The sequence below is a fragment of the Cheilinus undulatus genome, linkage group 22 (assembly GCF_018320785.1).
Source record: "Cheilinus undulatus linkage group 22, ASM1832078v1, whole genome shotgun sequence".
Classification (NCBI taxonomy): Eukaryota; Metazoa; Chordata; class Actinopteri; order Labriformes; family Labridae; genus Cheilinus; species Cheilinus undulatus.
This window is the reverse complement of record NC_054886.1, coordinates 25,201,253-25,219,600: the sequence shown is the minus strand read 5'-3', so window position 1 is coordinate 25,219,600 and position 18,348 is coordinate 25,201,253. Positions and strand designations below refer to the sequence as shown.

Sequence of the window (18,348 nt, the reverse complement as noted above, 5' to 3'; positions counted from 1 at the left end):
TGTCCAAACAGGAAGTCAATCTTGGTTTAAGACAGTAGAAAAATCCCAAATGACACATTAACAGTTATACAGTGGAATTTTACAATGTGATGCAAAGGTTACAATTAATTGCAATTAACAACAGAAATTCTGAGATTAATCAGGAAAGAAAATTTCAATCATTTGACAGCCTGAGTTATAATCCTGTAATGCTAACCCCTGTTCAGAAGTCTCCTTAAACCTCCATGGTTGCTGGATTTGGGCCTCTGATAGCCATGGAAAAGTTGGGTTTTCTTATTGTATGCTTTAAAAATACAAAATACTCATACCCTATTCTTTGACCAAAGTTCCCAGATGGGTTCCTCTCATCAGTTCTCATTTGTTGTTTGTAATCCCTGGTACCCCAATGTCCTTCCTCACAGCATCCATTGTCCTCTGAACAGCCTCCCCTGGACTCTTTGCTCCTTCAGCTGCATCATATCCTCTCAAAGCGCCCTTTCCCATCCCGCACAGAACATCTGACATAGCTCCTGCTTTTCCCTCTAATACCAGTGAGGTTGCCCCTAGCAGAGCTCCTAGTAATGCTCCTGTTGCAACACCAGCTGATCTGATCAACAACCAATTAAAAATGTCAAATTTAGCCTTCTGTTGAATCTCTTCATGCGACATGTTTGTTGATGTTTGTCTGATGCGCTCCTCCCCTCTCTGTATTTCACGCCTCACTTCTTTTAGTGTGTCATTGGTGTAGTAGCTTCCTTCGTTCACCTCGATCATCTTGTCTACTGTTTTGAGTAGCTCTTCCACCTGGAATTGGTTACTTCTGTAGCTGTCTTTCTCAACGCTTTTCCAGTATTTATTATCAAAAACATGGCATCGACCTCCACACTTCTTCACCAGATCACTCAGATTCTTATTCTGTCCAATGAAATCTTTGACTTCCATTCCTTCAGGAAGCTGGTCACCATGTGTGAAGACTATGACGGAATAATTAAGAGCATCTTCTGAGAAACTCTGGCATATTTTAGCAATGATAGCCCGCTCCTGCTCAGTGAATTTCTGCATTTTAAGCACAATGAGAAAAGCATGAGGCCCAGGAGCGCACTCTGTGATACAGCTCACTATTTCAGGCCTCATCTCCTCATCAGACCTTCCTGTTCCAAAGAAGCCAGGAGTGTCGATCAAAGTGATGCTCCGTCCATTGACAGAATTGGATTTTGCTTGGCAAAGACTTGTGCCAGGAACGGGGGAATGGTTGATCTTAAATGTATCCTCTCCCAGTATGGTGTTGGTCAGGCTGCTTTTTCCTGTTCCTGATTTTCCCAGCAGGACCATCCGCCTTGAAGTCATCACTGGAAAAGACCAACCACTGTGGGTCACCTTATAATATACTCATAATACTCCCTGACGCCCACCTTCTACATGTAAATGTAAAGGCAAATATTTATAGAACAACACTGGCATACACAATCTAAATTCCAAAAAAGCTGGGGCGCTGTATAAGATGTAAAGAAAAACAGAATGCAACATTTGCAAACCTCAAACCCATATTTTATTCACAATAGAACATAAAGAACATATCAGATATTAAGACATTTTACCATTTCATGAAAAATATTAGTCCTTTTTGAATTTGATGGCAGCAGCACATCTCAAAAAAAAAAAGAAGGGACAGGGCAACAAAAGGCTGGAAAAGTAAATGTTACTAATGAAAAACAGCTGGAGGAGCATTTTGCAACCAAGTAGGTTAATTGGCAACAGGTCAACAACATGACTGGGTATACAAGGAGCATTTGAGAGAGTCTGAGTCTCTAAGAAGTTAAGATTGGCAGAGGTTCATTAGTCAAGAAAAACGTGCAGAAAAGCTGTGGCGCAATTTCAGAAAAAGGTTCTACAAAGTAAAAATAAAATATCCCAACATCTACATTGCATAATATCATCAAAACCTTCAGAGAATCTGACGAAACCTCTGTGAACAAGGGACAAGGCCAAAGGTCAACACTGGATGCTCATGGTATTTGGGCCCTCAGGCAACACCACATTAAAAAAACAGGAATGATTCTAACTGGAAATTACTGCATGGGCTCAGGAACACATCCGGAAATAAAAGTCTGTCACCACTGTGCAAGTTAAAGCTGTATCATGCAAAGAAGGAGCCACAAACGTTGTTGTCTTCTCTGGGCCAAGCTTGTTTAAAGTGGACTGAGGCAAAATGGAAAACTGTTCTGTGGTCAGATAAATCAAGATGTCATTTTCTTTTTGGAATCCACAGATGCCGTGTCCTGCAGATTAAAGAGGAGAGGAACCATCCAGCTTGTGTTCAGCGCACAGTTCTAAAGTCTGAATCTCTGATGGTATTGGGTTGCATTAGTGCCTATAGTGTGGGCAGCTTACACATCTGGAAAAGCATTATTAAAGCTGAAAGAAGAGGTTTCAGAGCAACATATGCTCCCATCCAGACAACTCCTCTTTCAGGGCAGGCCTTGCATATTTCAGCAAGGCAATGCTAAACTACATACAACATCCATCACAACAGCATGGCTTCACAGGTAAGGAGTCCTGGTGCTGAACTGGCCTGCCTGCATCTCAGACTTTTCACCAATAGAAAGCATTTTGTGCATCATAAAACGGGAAATCCAGCAAAGAACACCCAACACTGTCGAGCAGCTAGAATCCTACATCAGAAAAAATGGGAAAACTTTCCTCTCCCAGAACTCCAACACAACGTTAAACCAGGCCCTGTCCCTACCTTTCTGAGATGTGTTACTGCCATCAAAATTAAATTGAACTAATAATATTCATAAAATGGTAAAATGTCTCAGTTTCTGCATCTGGTATTTTTTTTTCTATTGGGAGTAAAAAAATGAGTTTACATGGTTTAAAAATCATTGCATTATGATTTTATTGACATTTTACACAGCGTTCCAGCTTTTTATGGGGAATGAGGTTGTACAAGCATGTAAACAACAATTTACATACTAAAACAACTTCCATTTCAAACACGTGACACCAGCTGCTGGTTGTGGAATTTCATTGGCTGCAGGTCTAATGACAGTAGTAGGAAAATATAAATAGATGATACTTTTTTAATTATAGGTTTGAAAGCCCATAACTGATTTTATACAACAGTTCTTAGAACCATAAAAGTCATCAGGAAATTCATAGTCATAATAAAACTGGTTGTCATTTTTTCAGGAATCCAATACACCCCTGTCATGACTCTGTGAGGGCTGACGTGTTAAATGAACTAAATTAAAGAAACGTTATTGTCTAAATAATGGTATTTTCTTCTAAATGTTCCTTATTTTTAGCCTTTTGCAGTGAACTCAATCCCTATTCCCATAGTTCAATCTCTTTATGGCAAGCCACAAGGGGATTTAGATATTAAAGCCAAATATTTCCATTTGATGTGTTAGATGTGAATATGTTGTGTCCTCTTTGGTGAAAAACACATGAAGGAAACTGTTAGATTTATGCATAAATATGTTGTTTTCATCAAGAATGGTCCTATGAGTAAATTTATCATGCATCTTTTTTGCTAATAATGGTTAATAATAGTTTGATTTTTGTGAAACTGATCAAATATAAAGCCAATCTTTACATAATGTTTCAATCTCACTTGTTTTTTGAGTTACTTAAATATCTGTAAATAAATACAGCAATATATTTTTTTCCTCAGCAATTTTTCTGAATTTAAGGGAGCAACTCGTGGCTAGATGGGAAGCTGTGGGGGGCCTGATGTGTGATCAGTGTCATAAACAGTGTGGCTGTGGTTGTTGAAGATCCACTGTTTGTTTTAGCAGTAAGCTTTGATTTCATCCTCAAAATTTCTACTTTTTTCTTTAAATTGTATTTCAACTTTTTTTTCCCAAAATTTTGACTTTATTCTCCACATTTGGATGTTTTTCTCATCATTTCGACTTTAATCTTGAAGTGCACTGCATTATTTATTATTATTATTATTATTATTTTATGTTTTCTTAATAACCATTTAAAAGAATATTAAATCATTCTTTTAAGTGTTTTTTGGTCTAGCCTACTGTGTCGCTTTTTATTTAGCCCCTGAAATTTTCCCTTTTTTCACAATTATCGTTACAATACCATTTATCAGAATAGTGCAATTACTAATCTAGCCAGGTCAAAAATCTTCTCCAGTAAAGTTTGCTAACAGTGAGCTAACGCTTGGATATGGTGGAGGGATACATTAAAATCCCTGAACGCCCTTCGTCCAGTCAGAACGTGGATATCGACCGTTAGCACACAATCAATGAGGATGCTGACCTGTTGGAGAAAGTGGCGCCACAAATGGAGGATGTTGAGACGATAAAGAGGACGGGAAAAGAGGACTGTTTGACTTAGCAGGACATGCAAGTACTTTTCATGAGCTGACGGTTAACTTTTTCTTCCACATTTTGTGTCCATTTGCTTGGGCAAACATTTGCAGGAGTGATTTATCTGGCATATATTAGTCAGGGCAAACATCTCCAATAACGTTTTCTAACGGTAAGCTTGGCTGAGGCGGATGGATACATTAAAAATCCCCGAAGGCCCTTCGTTCAGTCAGACCGCGGATGATACCGACCGTTAGCACACATTCAATGAGAACGCTGTGGTGTTGAACATCAAATGAGGGATAGTGAGACCATGAAAAGGACGGGAAAGAAGTGGACTATTTGACTTAGCAAGACGTGGGTACTTTTCATGAGCTGAAGGCAAACTTTTTATTCCCCATGTTGTGTCTCCTTGCTTTGGCAAACGTTAGCCTTTAACTGGAGGTCACTAATACCTCTTAATATATAACACTATCCATTATGCTACCGTCATTTTGCTATGGACTGAAGTCGCTCACCTTTTCTAATAATTGATGTTTATCGTCATTTTTGCCGTTGTTTACATTAACAAGTCATGTTTGTTTTTGGTATTTCTACCTGGAGTTTAAACCTAAAGGTGCTAATATTAAGCCTATGCTAATACTGTGTGTCCCAGGTGCTGTCATAGTGTTGTTCAGCAGGCGCAATGGACGTCATAGTCAGTCTCCATCTAAGGTTTGTATGTCAGAACACTCACTATTGCTTTCTAGCATTGGAAAAAAAGCCTAGAGCTTTAAAACTAAGATTTAAGTTTAAAAAGTTGATAAAGCAAAATATATAGGTTTAATAATATAATATGATAATATATAATAAAAATGTATATTTTAGTAATATATAGGTTTTTGAATTTCATTTTTTGACTCAGTTTAGTGATGTTCATGGTCTCCAGTCCTCAGGCAGTCAATGAGTGTATTATTTGACAAGCATTAGGTTACATTTTTATTGTTAGTTTGTCCAAATACTTCCCAGCCCTGATAATAGAGATACTCTGAATAAAATGACTGTACTCCAGTCAAACAGCCACAAAATGTGAATTCAGCACTTGAAATCCTTTACAGACCTTTTAAATGCCTCATTTATCATGAAGTAAAGCAGATCCAGGCCACACCTGGCCATTAAACTGCTTGTAATTGTCCTGTGCTTTTGGGCCCCTGATAATGGAGGAACTCTGAATGAAATGGTTGTAATTCCTGAGTTGTAAATGCAATATTTCTGTAAAATCTCTCAAATTGAAGTTGAAATTCTAAACTTTCAGTTCCATTGTGTTGGTAAAAGGAGGCAAAATGAGAAAAGTTGTTTTGCAATCCCAGTACTTACAGACGTAACTGTACCCCCCTAGAGTCAGGTCATTAAGTCAGAAAAACTTAATTTTAGCACTAAAAAAAGAAAACGTGTCCTCAATAATGCAGTATGCCTCCATATTATATTTTTGGCTGATTCGTAATTTATGTGATAAAATAACTTTGGTTCAATTCAGAATAAAAATTATGGAATTATGGGGTTGTCTTTATTCTCCATAACTTATCCAGATGGTGGCGCCAAATGACAATATAAATACTCCTTAACCTGCTGCAACCAAGCACATGTACAATGTACATATGAGGACACTGTTTAAGTTTAGTTGTTTTTTTTTCTTTCTTTTTTTTTGGGGGGGTGGGTATTGTTTTAGAACTTTCATAGTAATTTTGGGACTTTTGGATGTTTGATGGAATTTATTTGTAATTTTTGGGCACTTTTATTTGTAATTTTGGGTGGAATTAGCTTGAATTTCTGGGAGAATTTGCACAACGTTTTTGCGGGGGAATTTTCATTGAATTTTTGGTGAAAATTTTAAGTATAACTATTTTTAGTCTTTTTCAGAAAAGTTTACTGAAATGTTTGAAGAATATTTAAGAATATTTGGGGGTATTTTTTAAAGAGATTTTTGGATTTTAACAAACATTTTTGGTAATGTCTTGAAAATTTGGTGGAATTTAGGGTGATTTTTTCAGATTTTGGAACTCTGTTTTAAATTGAATTTTCCAAGACCTCTAGGATTTGTATTTGAAATGTAGTTCATACCTGGCCTTACTGATTGAGCAACCCCATACCCATAGTTTTGATGAAAACTACTCTTTGTTCATAGACAATGCTTAGGTTTTAGACTTATCAGGTCCCAGTTATCCCAAATAAGAGGGAAACTGTAAAAATGCATTCCAAATAAAAGCTTAGGTCTCAAGAGGTTTGAAAGATCACTATTATATCACAGTGTGTGGTAAGTCTTTCAGTATTTCACTAGTTTTCTTTTTTTCAGATAAACTCTGTCATATTTACTCTTACTAGAGAGCCTAGCCCAATCATCTCTTTACAATCAAAACATCAACTGGTAACAAATTTTTCATTTGACATTAAAATTAACATCCCCTATTCAAACATAACCTTAACAAAAAAATATTTTATAAAGATTAACATATTTTCAAAATTGCATCGTTAGATTTTTACAAACTTAAAAATTCCATTTACTTGGACTGAATACAACAGCTTCATACTGTGCATACTCAGCTCATTGTCATTCATGGTAAAAGTCCTTGTTTTAGTAACTTTTGATCATTCCAAATGTAAAAGTCAAACATTTACAAAAAGGTAAAACTGCTTTTCCTTTATGAAATAATTTCAATCTTTCCTAATCACTGCATGTACCAGAAGCAAACTAAACTCACCGTCCATGTTGTTCCCCAGGCTGTTTGATGTCCTCGCTTTACCTCCAGGTCTCGAATCTTTCGTTTACTACTGGTTTGACCTGTCGATCAGCTGTAGCTGAATAGCAAAATGAGTGTCACATGTTCTTGAAATCACTTTTATGTAACAACAGATGCTTTATTTTAACCAAAAATTCCTGACCAATGCAAATTTTAAAAAAGTTCCATTAATTTTATGGACTGGTTACAAGTCCAAGCTTTAGGGATGTACATACGCATCAGTTTAACATTGATATCAGTAAATATCAGTCCTGTTGTTGGCTTTTAGCAACAAGATGATGCATGCACAGACAAGAGTAGTCAGTGTTCATCTGTTTGGTCTTTTTGGTACAGCACTGGTAGACACACAGCAGAATCAAAATAAGATATTTAATCCACACAAGAGGTCCCTTGTGGGACAAACTGATCCATTTTCACAGTCAAACTTGAGAGAAAATGTTGGCATAGTGGGACCTTCATAGACTGAAAAAGCAATGGAAAAACATGAGTATCTGCATTATATTGGCAGTAGGCTAAATAGTACAAGATGCACTCCTGGAGCTCTGCATCTGGACTGGTCTCACAGTTAAGATAATGAGGACAGATTTTGTGATATAGAAAAATATCATGTTATTGTCCAAAGAATTAATCTTGTATCATTTGCAATTAAACTGGCAGTTAAATAGTTACATTCCCAAAAAAATTCTGTTGAATGTTTATGATCAGGTCTCATATTACAAAAGAATTAGCCTAATGCAAAATGTTATTCAGGTATAAGAAGTACAAAAGTAGTTTTCAAACTAATGTAGTGCTGAGTGAAAAAGCAGGCGACACCAGGCTTCACTTAAATGTTATGTTAATGATGTTTTGAAGCACCACTAGTGGTGAAAAAAAATTGACACACATAAATTGGATAGTCGTACTTGTGACCAGAACACGTGCCACTCTGATGCTCAGAGAGACTAAAACAGTGTTAATTTTGGCAGCTATTTTTAGTTTTAGTCTTAATTTTAGTCTTTAAATGAAATGCATTTTAGTTTTAGTCACATCTTAGTCATTTCTATGCTTTTAGTTTTTGTCTAGTTTTATTTGATGAAAACTCAACATTTTAGTCTAGTTTTAGTCCATATAAAGTCTTGACATTTCAGTCTTTACTTTTAGTCCAAGCATTTATTTTCTTGCCTAAATTTGGCACCAGATCATGGTAGTATGTTCTCTGCACCCTGCCAAACCTGGGTCCCAGCTTTCTACAGCTGAGCAGCAGAATAGCTACAGAAGCACTGCATTTTGACAGATTTACAGTGGAGAAGTTTGACAGATTTTGAATATCTGCCGAAAACTAAATAACATTTTAGTCTAGTTTTAGTCGTCTTGAAAAAAACTACACTTAATTTTTGTCAGTTTTAGTCATCACAGTTCTATTTTTGTAAGTCTTAGTCTAGTTTTTGTCATGGAAAAAAGGCTGTCCACGAACATTTTTAGTCATAGTTTTAGTCGACAAATTTAACACTGGAGAAAAACACATGGCATTTAAAAATAGCAATGTCCAAATGCTTTCTTATTTTCACATTTAAACATTTTGCTGTTTTGATAAAACATCATTATCAGTTCACTGACTTTGTAAATGTCATTAATGAATGAAAGTATTGAGAACTTAAAAATAGCTACTGTAGACTCAATGCTGCACGTTGTCATACCTCTTCAGGGTGGGGTGTTTTGTTTCTAGGTGTGACAAGCTGAAAGATGTTTTCCTTTTGTGGTTTAGTGTGTTTTTTTTTTTTTTGGCAGCATCCATCCCTGACTTCTGGGAAACAACTCCACCAGTAACCAGAAAGAGAAACTTAAGCATTTAAAGTAAAGCCTAGCTCATCTCTCGTAAATGAAGACAGACCTCTGTTCAGAGCTGTATGCATGAAGCTTATGTTGTTTAACAACTGATATGTTCTTTTTCACATAGGAATTAAAAAATGAGTGGTTGAATCTAAAACACAATCTCATGAGAGAGTTGTTTTTCCCCTTTTACCACTTAAATGCATTTAAATGAAACCTTGAGTTGGAAACAGGGGCTGCACAGGGGCGCATGTTCTCCCCAAGCATACGTGGGTTCTCTTCAGGTTCTCAGGCTTCCTCCCACCACCAAAAGACATGCTCATTAGGTTAATTGGTGAAAGGGTTTGAGTGTGTGTGTACCTGGTTGTCTGTCTCTATATGTCAGCCCTGTGATTGACTGGCGACCATCCCAGGATGTACCCTCCTCTCGCCCAGTGACAGCTGGAATAAGCTCCAGCCACCCTGCGACCCCAAATGGGATAAGGGGTATAGAAAATGGATAGAGAGTTGAAAACATATGTCACCATGCTAGCATAACAAGCCCACTTGAAATATAAAATGACTGACTTCCCCAAAATAAGTCAATTAATTTTACATTTCAGATGTAAAGGAATCTTTTGAATTTAAATAAGCCATTACTTAGTTGAAATGATAAATCTAAAATGTACAGGAAAAGTCACAACTTGCCAGTCAGTCTATTTTATTGCTGAAATGAAGAACGTCTTTCCCAAACTTGGCTCTGTAGCATTTAAACAAACCCAGAAAGCATGTTGGCATTAGTCCCTTCAGGAGATTTAGCTCTTTATAAACAAGCTACATAAATGTAGTTTCATTCCTGGACAGGTCAGTAGATTGGGGATGATGCTTTACAAAGTGTGACTGAAACATGCAAATGGTGCTTTTGTTAGTGACTTTTCATGGTAGCATCTGTAGCTGCAGGCAGTGTGTCCATTATGTTGTCTTTTAATGGGACTTTTTATCGAAAAGAAAAAAATATAAATTGGATATCATTAAACTTCATTTTTAACAGTGTATATGAATAGTTTTCTGGGGAAAAAAGGAATGACATGTGCCCAATCAGAAGCTTTATTAGTGCATTATACAGGTAACAAAGCAAAACATATTGTTAGACATAAATTATAAGAAAAAAAGGATACATGGATTTGGTACAACAAATTCTTTAAAATGACAGACTTATGAAAAGAACATCGAGTTTGTCTTTGAAATAAGCACAAGATATTTAAGCTCTAAATTACTACAACCCAGAGACTGCTACAATCAAGGTATCTAGTCTTCAAGCCTAAATCCAAACAAGATGGTCAAGATCAATTGTTTTGCATACTTTTTAAAGCCCCTCATAGCAAATAGATGTTTATACTATTTATGCAGGATTGGTAGAAGTCAGGATGCTGAGCTGCACATGTGAAACTGGATGGCGCCACTTAGATTTTCTGTCAGGTTAATTGGATCAGAGGTTCAAATCACTTTTCATTTTTGATAGATATTGTTGCAATAATTCACATTTAATTTGCTTTAAATGTTAGATGTAATGTTAATCACTGTGTTGCTGGGAGTGAGCACAAAGCTTAAAGCACACAAACAAGAATTTCCATGAGGTTTCAAACCTGAATAGGTATTTATGAAAACTTCACACAAGCTGTGAGTTCTTTAAATAGGTACAAATACATAATACTGGTATTAGTATCTGTGCATCCCTACTTCCCCCAAAATATAATCAAGTAAAAGTGAAATTGCAGAATTTAAAATGTATTTTAAAAAAAGTCCAAGTGCACAAAAAGCTGCTCAGTTACATTAACATGAGTACATTTAATTAGTTCCCTTCCTCTCCTGTTTTTGAATGATCCTGAGGAGCAAAAATCACAAGTCTTAATGGTGCAGTGTGTAATATTTAGCCAAGTTGCATTTAGTAAAACAAACAAACTTGGTTAAATGAAACATGATGTCTATAGGTAGGTCTATCCAAATTAGTGTTTATCCACCTGAAAAAATGTGTTTTTTTTTTTTATATTAACTCAGAATAAGCAATCTATTCATACATGGGGAGGGTCCCCTCCACGGATGCCGCCATCTTGAATTTTTGCATTTTGCATGTTTCTTTGGTGAAAACTGTGGCAACCAGTGGAAATTTAAAAAAAAAGTGTATCTGTTATTTGGTCACTTCTGTGGCACCATAGAAACATGCAAAATGCAAATTTTTTTTTTTTAAGTTTTACTAAATGCTACTAGGCTAAATATTACACTCTGCACCTTTAAGTAGTCTGCAAGCATTTTAGTAGGTGTTGCTGTTAGGGATATCCCGATCAGACTTTTTCACTTCCGATACGATACCGATATTGCAGCCTTGAGTATTGGCCGATACCGATATCAGTCCGATATGATATCAGCACGAATCATACATACTTTTATTGCTTATTTTGTAGTATGGAATGTTAGAAAAGGCTTGATCATGTGATATTACTCAGAGAACAAGTCAGCAACAGTAGGTACGAGAAAAACTGACCCATTTATTATTAACCAATGGGTTACATACATTTTGACCTTAAACATAAGCACATTCTACAATTAAATAGAATAAATCAAAAATAAATTAGACAAGCCTGTCTATACTGTGTTTCTTTCTGTGAGCATGAATGTGTGGGGACAGGGTGTGAAAAGTCGAAATGCTTATCTTCTTAAAAAAGAATCTCCACATCATGCTCGGACTGCAGAGAGTGGAGATGGAGGAGTAGGAAGGGTTTTGTTAGGAATTTAGTTAACTGATGATTATTTGTTTCTACTCTTGTTATTAGAGTGAGATGTTTATTTTGAAATTGGAGCTGTAGACTCTTGACTTTGAGCAGTTGGACAATAGACGGTATTGTGGTTTTTTTCTTCCCTGCCCTCAGTTGTTCCCACCATATACTGGCAGTAAAAAATAACTGAGGTGAACTTCATTTGTTATTTTGCACTTTAAATTAAAGTGTGATTTGTTTTGATTGGTTTTATTGAGGTCATTTTTCAGGCTTGTCTAATTTATTTTTGATTTATTCTATTCAATTGTAGAATATGCTTAGGTTTAAGGTCAAAATTTATGTAACCCATTGGTTAAAAATAAATGGGTATAGTTTTCTCGACAATGTAGTGGCAGCTAGGCATAATGTAGCAAGGCTCGAGGTTCAATCAAGCGTTTAAACCCGACATTACTCACAACTGACAGGGGCTGGTCATCGATCTTTTCTGTTAAAGCTAATGCCTTGTTGCCGTCCTGTGGGAGTTTATCACGCTTTCCAAATGTTTCGGACAGCGTCGGTTGTTTGAAGGAGCCAGAGCCTTGTTGTTTCTTCGCCTCCGTGGTCTTGTTAAAATCCTCATGCTGTTTTTTGTGATGCTTCTTCAAATGCCGATGAGGTTGGTCGTACTAAACTTCCCCGGTTCTTTGCCCCCACAGGGAACTTGCGCATGACAAGTTTTGCAATCAGCTGCAACGCCTTTATCTGACTTTAATGAAAAATACTGCCACACAGCCGACGTCACTCCCACTTCTTGCTACTGTGTTAGCGGTTAGCACCGGTAAGCACTCAAGCACGCTGTTGTTGTGATCACGTGGGCTCTGCATGCTGGATCCTGCGGCGCTGCTGGATAGAAGTGCTGGAGCGGAGTCTGGAATGGCCTGCTTGTATCGGAGTGCTTAAATCGGAGATTTTTGATGTAATCTGATATAAACCGATAGTCGTTTCTTTGCTGATATCAGACCGATATCCATCCAATATCAATATCGGATCTGGACACCTCTAGTTGCTGTAGGAAATAGTCCATCTGAAGAGTAAAAGAAGCAGAACCCATGAGTCCTAAAGCCCATCTACCTTAGTGATAATCCGATATCTCATCCAGCCACTGGGCCTTAGGGAAGCATCCTTTCAGACCTAATTGACCTGTCTTGAGTTGCCAGCCTTTAACATTCATTTTCTCTGTAGGGTGTTAATAAAACAGCAAAAATCAGTGCAAAGGATTGTGAACAAGTTTTTCTGTAACAACAGTGCCAGAGTTTATACAAGAGGTTACCTTAACAAAGATGCATTAGAGCATAAATACTAACATTTCAGATATTTGAGCATTTAAAGAAAAGTACAAACATTCAACATAATCTCTCTTTGACTCTGATAATGGTTTCATTATCACAAATCCTTTAACCTTGCATATACAATGCTTAAAAAATTTATTAGACCACCCTAAGCCTAACCAAAGTAAGGTTTATGCCACAGCTGCCCTAAATTAACAACATTGTTAATTACCAAAATCATTTTTTATGTTCCTGCAATGGTTAATACACCAATATGTAGAAGCTCTCTAACCCAAATGATATTTTTAATGCTGAAATATAATTATTATTGTTATCCATGAATTTTCAAATGTACTGATTTACAAAAAACTGGAAAAATAGTAAAGCACATTATTTTTTCTTGATAATACGTCAAATTATAGTTATTTACTTGCATTCCTGCACAGCAAAATGAGTTTTAGTGGTTGAATGTTATGGTTGATTCATTTCTGACTTCTCAGAGAAGCCCAGTGAGCCGGCTCAAATTTGGGTGAATTCAGTTTGAAATCCCTCATTCCTGTTCAAAATGGTAAAATGTGGAGAGCTCACTGAAAATGAAAGAGTCCACATTAAAGCACTTCATGATGCTGGATGGTCTCTGAGACAAATATGACAGGTGGTCTAATACATTTGTTATGCACTGTACATCTTTTCAAATTCTTGCTATTATTCCATAGATGGATGTGCTTTAAAGCAGTTGTCACTATTTTGACTCATCAGTCTTGCCTCCCGGTATAATGCTGTGTTCCTTTTAACTAAAAAGTCTGAACTGAGACTGACATCACACCAGGATTGACAGTGTTTCAGATTCAAGTTGGTAACAAGGGTTACTGAAGTAGCTTCGAGTTTCCAAGCTAGAATTCTGAGTTCAAGGGGCATTCAAGGTGATGTGTCTGACTGACATCCAGAGATTTCTGAGATCATCTGGAATACTCCATAAAAACTGCTGGTGGTAGACTTTATAAGCTGCTAAGTTGGCCAACAAGCTAACTGATCTAGCCTTAGCCTGTTCAGATTTTATTCAAATGTACTGGCTGAACTTTTAGTATGTTTGGGTGACTTTAAAAGAGAACCCTGTTTTATGTCAAAAATACATAGTAACATGTAGGGGTGCACCGATCGATCTGTGCCGTTTTCCTTAATTTTAGGAGATCGGTGATCGGCCGATCTTTGTAAATAAGATCAGTGGATAAGATCGGTTTCATATGCCTCTACCTACTAAAATGTGAAAAAGGAAAGACTAAAGGAACTGATATAATGTAGTAGTTTGGACAGCAATGCTTTAAACTTTTAATTTATATTTGAGAGAACTACCTCATGTGCAGTTAAAACAACAAGTTTGTGTTGTTTCACGGGTATTGTTCAATGTTATTCAATAAAATAAGATTGGAACATAGAAGGTGTATGCCGTCAGTTTTTAAAAATCGGTATCGGCAAAAATCGGAATCGGCAGGTCAGGCTTTTTAAAGATCGGTGATCAGTGATCAGCCAGAAAATTGCAATCGGTGCAGCCCTAGTAACATGCATAAGTTTAAGGCATTTAGGGCGCTAAACTGATCATGGAAACTGATATGCACAACCCAGGGACACACTAGGGCTGTTAACGTCAACACATTAAGGCTCATGATTAATCTGGAAACCTTAACACGTTTAAATGGTCTGCTTAACAGCAAATTTTTGTTTAAAAAGTTGCTGAATGGAAGTCTAGATCAAACCAATATTGTGTGTTAGCAATGGCGCTAACATAAACACAGAATCAAGCCGTGGTCATCAACCTATACTTCAAAGCAAGCAGTTTACATTCTCTTTGCACCAGAAGTTATTTTGTACTTGATGTGTTTGTCTGCTGATTAAGTTTGTGGTTTATGGATATTATGGCTCATGCTATTACGACTACGCTAAGATGTTAAAGATAAAAAACAATAGTTTACTATACCTTTACTTCTTTTATCTCAAACCAAAGTGCGAGTAAATGGAAGTATTTTAAATGAAATAATGTTTAACAATGTTAACGAGTTGTTTAGTATTTCAAACTATTTGCAACCAGTCAAATAAATGTACTGACCTCATTAAAATGATGTGCTATTTGGTTTCAGAGCAAATGTTTGTTTGGCTAGCTAGTCTGACATGCTAATGCTTACAGCTAACATTAAAGTGCATCTCATCTCATTTTATTCTCTCATTTTTAGACAAAAAGTTACCCTAAAAAAATCGCTGAAAGCAGTCATTTTAGAGCCCCATACACACTCTGCATAGCTGCTACTGGAGGCTATGACTGTAGAATCCCTGTTAGGCAGGAGTTTGGCTAAGATTTGATCCATCATGTCAGTGTTTTTAAGGTAAGTATAGAAGCATGAATGTTACAGTCACACTGCTTCGTTTCAGGTTGGGAGTTGTATAAATATAAAAACCGGTAGTCATGATGATTTTACAGAGAGACTATGTGAATTAATCTTAAGTATGCCTAGTTACTCAGCAACTGAGAAGACCACAAGTTAGGCTCCATCTGGAGGTAAATTTGACTGCTTTTGGCCACAGTAAAACTTATTTGATATCTAACGCTGTGTCCCATCAACATGCAAGCGCCAGAAATTGTGTCACACAGCATCACAATACTTCCATAAATATTTAACTCTGCCCTGTAAATTTCAGTTTCCCTTCTTAAAAATATAGTATGTAGCACTTTTATTTTGAAAGGGTAGAGTAAAGTCTGGTGCTTTGTATTGGCAACTGTTTGACAGTTTAAAGATGGATAATTTTGCCTCTGTGCTGACACCTCAAGATTAAAACAGTAAAGAAAATCCCTTGATTAAACCACAAAATAAAACCGTGCACAACACAAAAAACTTAATTTTTTACTAAATGCTCTTTAAAAAAGACATAAATGGCACTGTGGCATTTGTACATTGGAAGATAACCCTCAGTGCTAACTTGATATTTCAAGCTTTAAGCATTATAAAGATAAAGTAGACCCTGGTAAGGATTTTTTGTTTCTGTGAAATAATTTTGTTTCTGTGTACAGAATAAAAGAATGTAATCATCCAAAGTAAAACTGGGATGTTTGAAAAATCTCTGTTTAACGGAAATACTTGCTTACATGATGCAATCTTGGGATTTCTGATTTTGTTTAGGTGTTTGTAGTGTTTGATTCCTCCTGTCAGACAATATTTGGATGGCTGTGCTGACTGAGCACACATTGATCAAGTCGAATTCAACCCATAACTATTTTTTTTCTTCATCAACTAAACATTGATCTGATCCTGAAAGCCATGAGTCTGTGCAGTGATGCTGCTGACCCTGGGTGGGTCTGTCACCCAGCAGAGATGTTAAATACAAAGTCTCATTTGTTTTGGGGGAAAAAAATCTCTTAAAGAAAAAAGAAAAAGATAACTGGTGTCATTTTAAACAAACTAATGTGGACATACTTTAACATGTGGATATAGCTGTGTTTAAAACACTTTAGTCAGACATGAATCATGTAGAATAAAAGATCTAGAAGAGAGGAGGTTAAACTTCTATTGATGATTTAGCTTGGCTTTACTATGTTTCTGTTGAAGTGTGAGCTGACTGTAGACTGGAGTGGTTAAAATCAGACAGAAAACGACCATTTTACTCTATAATACATTGGCTGTTATGAAAGTCTGGATTTAGTTTATAATTTTTCTGGGATCTTATACAGAAAAATACAGGGGTGATAGTAATCCGGCACCATGCCTAAACTATGGCCTGTGGGCCAACTGTGGCCCTTGGTCCTTTTGAATTGGCTTGTAAGGAATCCATTAAAAAGACCCACATAAGAACATAATACTATATATGTCTTAGTTTGACTAGGAATGCACAATATTGGGGTTTATACAATATGGGGAGATTTACAAATTAAATCTAGCTGATATCAATACCAATATATAAATGTAGTTTAGACCTAACACGTCAGGCTGTTTGCCTTAGGAAATTTTAAGGAATTTCCAGTTTGTCCCCCCAAAAAAACAATTCTTCTGTTTGATGCTGAAAGAGAATAATGTTACATCGTAAATACTTTCAATTATTTTTATTTTGTCTGACAACACACAAACAAGAAATAAACACATGTATCATATTGAAGTGTTGAGAGTTAGGTTGGTATTAGTAGGTCAACTATATTTCTCAGTAACTTTGTGGTATCGTCACTGTTTCTCTGAATTATGGAGCTTTTCAGCAGCGTAACTTTTTGACTGAGTGGTACAGTAGTCTTAACACGTGGCAACTTCCTCAGACAAACATGAAAATCATCTGTGGCATATTTTAGTGGTTCGCCAGTCCAGTGGTTCTCAAACTGGGGTCTGGGACCCCTGAGGGTCTGCGAGCCACAGCTTCAGGGTCCACAAAATAATTTGAAACAAATTATTTAATGGATATAATATTGAACGTCTTTTTATCCATTTTAATCGAATTACTATCATTTATTACCGCTAGCTCCAATGCTAACCGCCATATTGTTTCTCTCTGTCAGTGTCTGTCAGCCAATAGCAGACTGTTCCGTAATCACATGACTCTGCACAAAATAACAGAAAGGAGAGAGAGAGCTCAATGCATTTGATGATTTATACAACTGTATACAGTAAGTACATATCTGTATACAACAGTTGTTAATATGCAAGCTGTAAGTTTTATATTGTATTTGGAAAAGTTTGTATTTAAAAAAATAAGAGAGTGGTAGAGAGCGGTCTGATATGAGGTAGACGGACAGACAGTGAGGATGGAGAGAGATGAGGAGAGAACCGTTACAGTAGGAGGAGAACACTGCAGCATCAGAAAGCATGGGCTGTTACAAACTGTGAGAGTAAATACAAGTTTAGGTAACAGGTTTACTATTAACCATTTAACTTTAATTTGACCTTCTTATTAAGTTACTATCACTGTGTTTGAGAGAATAGAAGGATTTCTTCATTTACATTATAAACATCAGTTAGGATGAAATTATACACATGAATGTGTCTTGACTGTTAAAAAACAGAATTCCAAAAAAACATTAAAATGGAAAAAACGGAATTTGGCAAAAAAATAAAACAGATTTCATAGGGCCCTACATATATTTTGCAAGTAATTCTGGGCCTCCAATTTCCCTTCATGTCTTTTTTACTTTTTTGCCCGTATGGATGTGAAATGGGTCTTAAACTGTATTTATTATGGTCTTTAAAAAGTTTTAAATTTGACTTGTTGAAACCTGCAAAGACCCTGACTAGAGTGAAGCATTTAACAATAGCTGTTGACTGTGTTTAAAAAATACAGAGCCAAAATTTTTCGTTCATTTCAAAAGCTTGATTTGAAATACAAAACGGCGCATGTACACGTATATACAAGGGTAGGATTTTCAATA

The 18,348-nt window shown here is 36.4% G+C and overlaps 1 protein-coding gene across 1 annotated transcript; it reads right to left on the bottom strand.

Annotated features, from left to right (window-relative positions):
• Nucleotides 1-354: 354 nt before the first annotated feature.
• LOC121504300 (GTPase IMAP family member 7-like) lies at nt 355-12,509 on the bottom strand. Its single transcript, XM_041779012.1, has 3 exons — nt 12,408-12,509; nt 7,117-7,142; nt 355-1,315 (listed from the first exon to the last, which is right to left on the bottom strand). The coding sequence occupies exons 1-3, from the start codon at nt 12,507-12,509 to the stop codon at nt 355-357; spliced, it is 1,089 nt and encodes a 362-aa protein (XP_041634946.1).
• Nucleotides 12,510-18,348: the final 5,839 nt, after the last annotated feature.

Bases quoted from the DNA above. Each gene is read 5' to 3' on its own strand.
- LOC121504300 (XM_041779012.1), bottom strand. From the start codon at position 12,509: ATGCAGAGCCCACGTGATCACAACAACAGCGTGCTTGAGTGCTTACCG. The intron at 7,143-12,407 runs GTATTTTTCATT...TTTGCTATTCAG, and splicing joins GTGACGTCGGCTGTGTGGCA to CTACAGCTGATCGACAGGTC. The intron at 1,316-7,116 runs GTAGTAAACGAA...GATGACTTCAAG, and splicing joins CTGATCGACAGGTCAAACCA to GCGGATGGTCCTGCTGGGAA.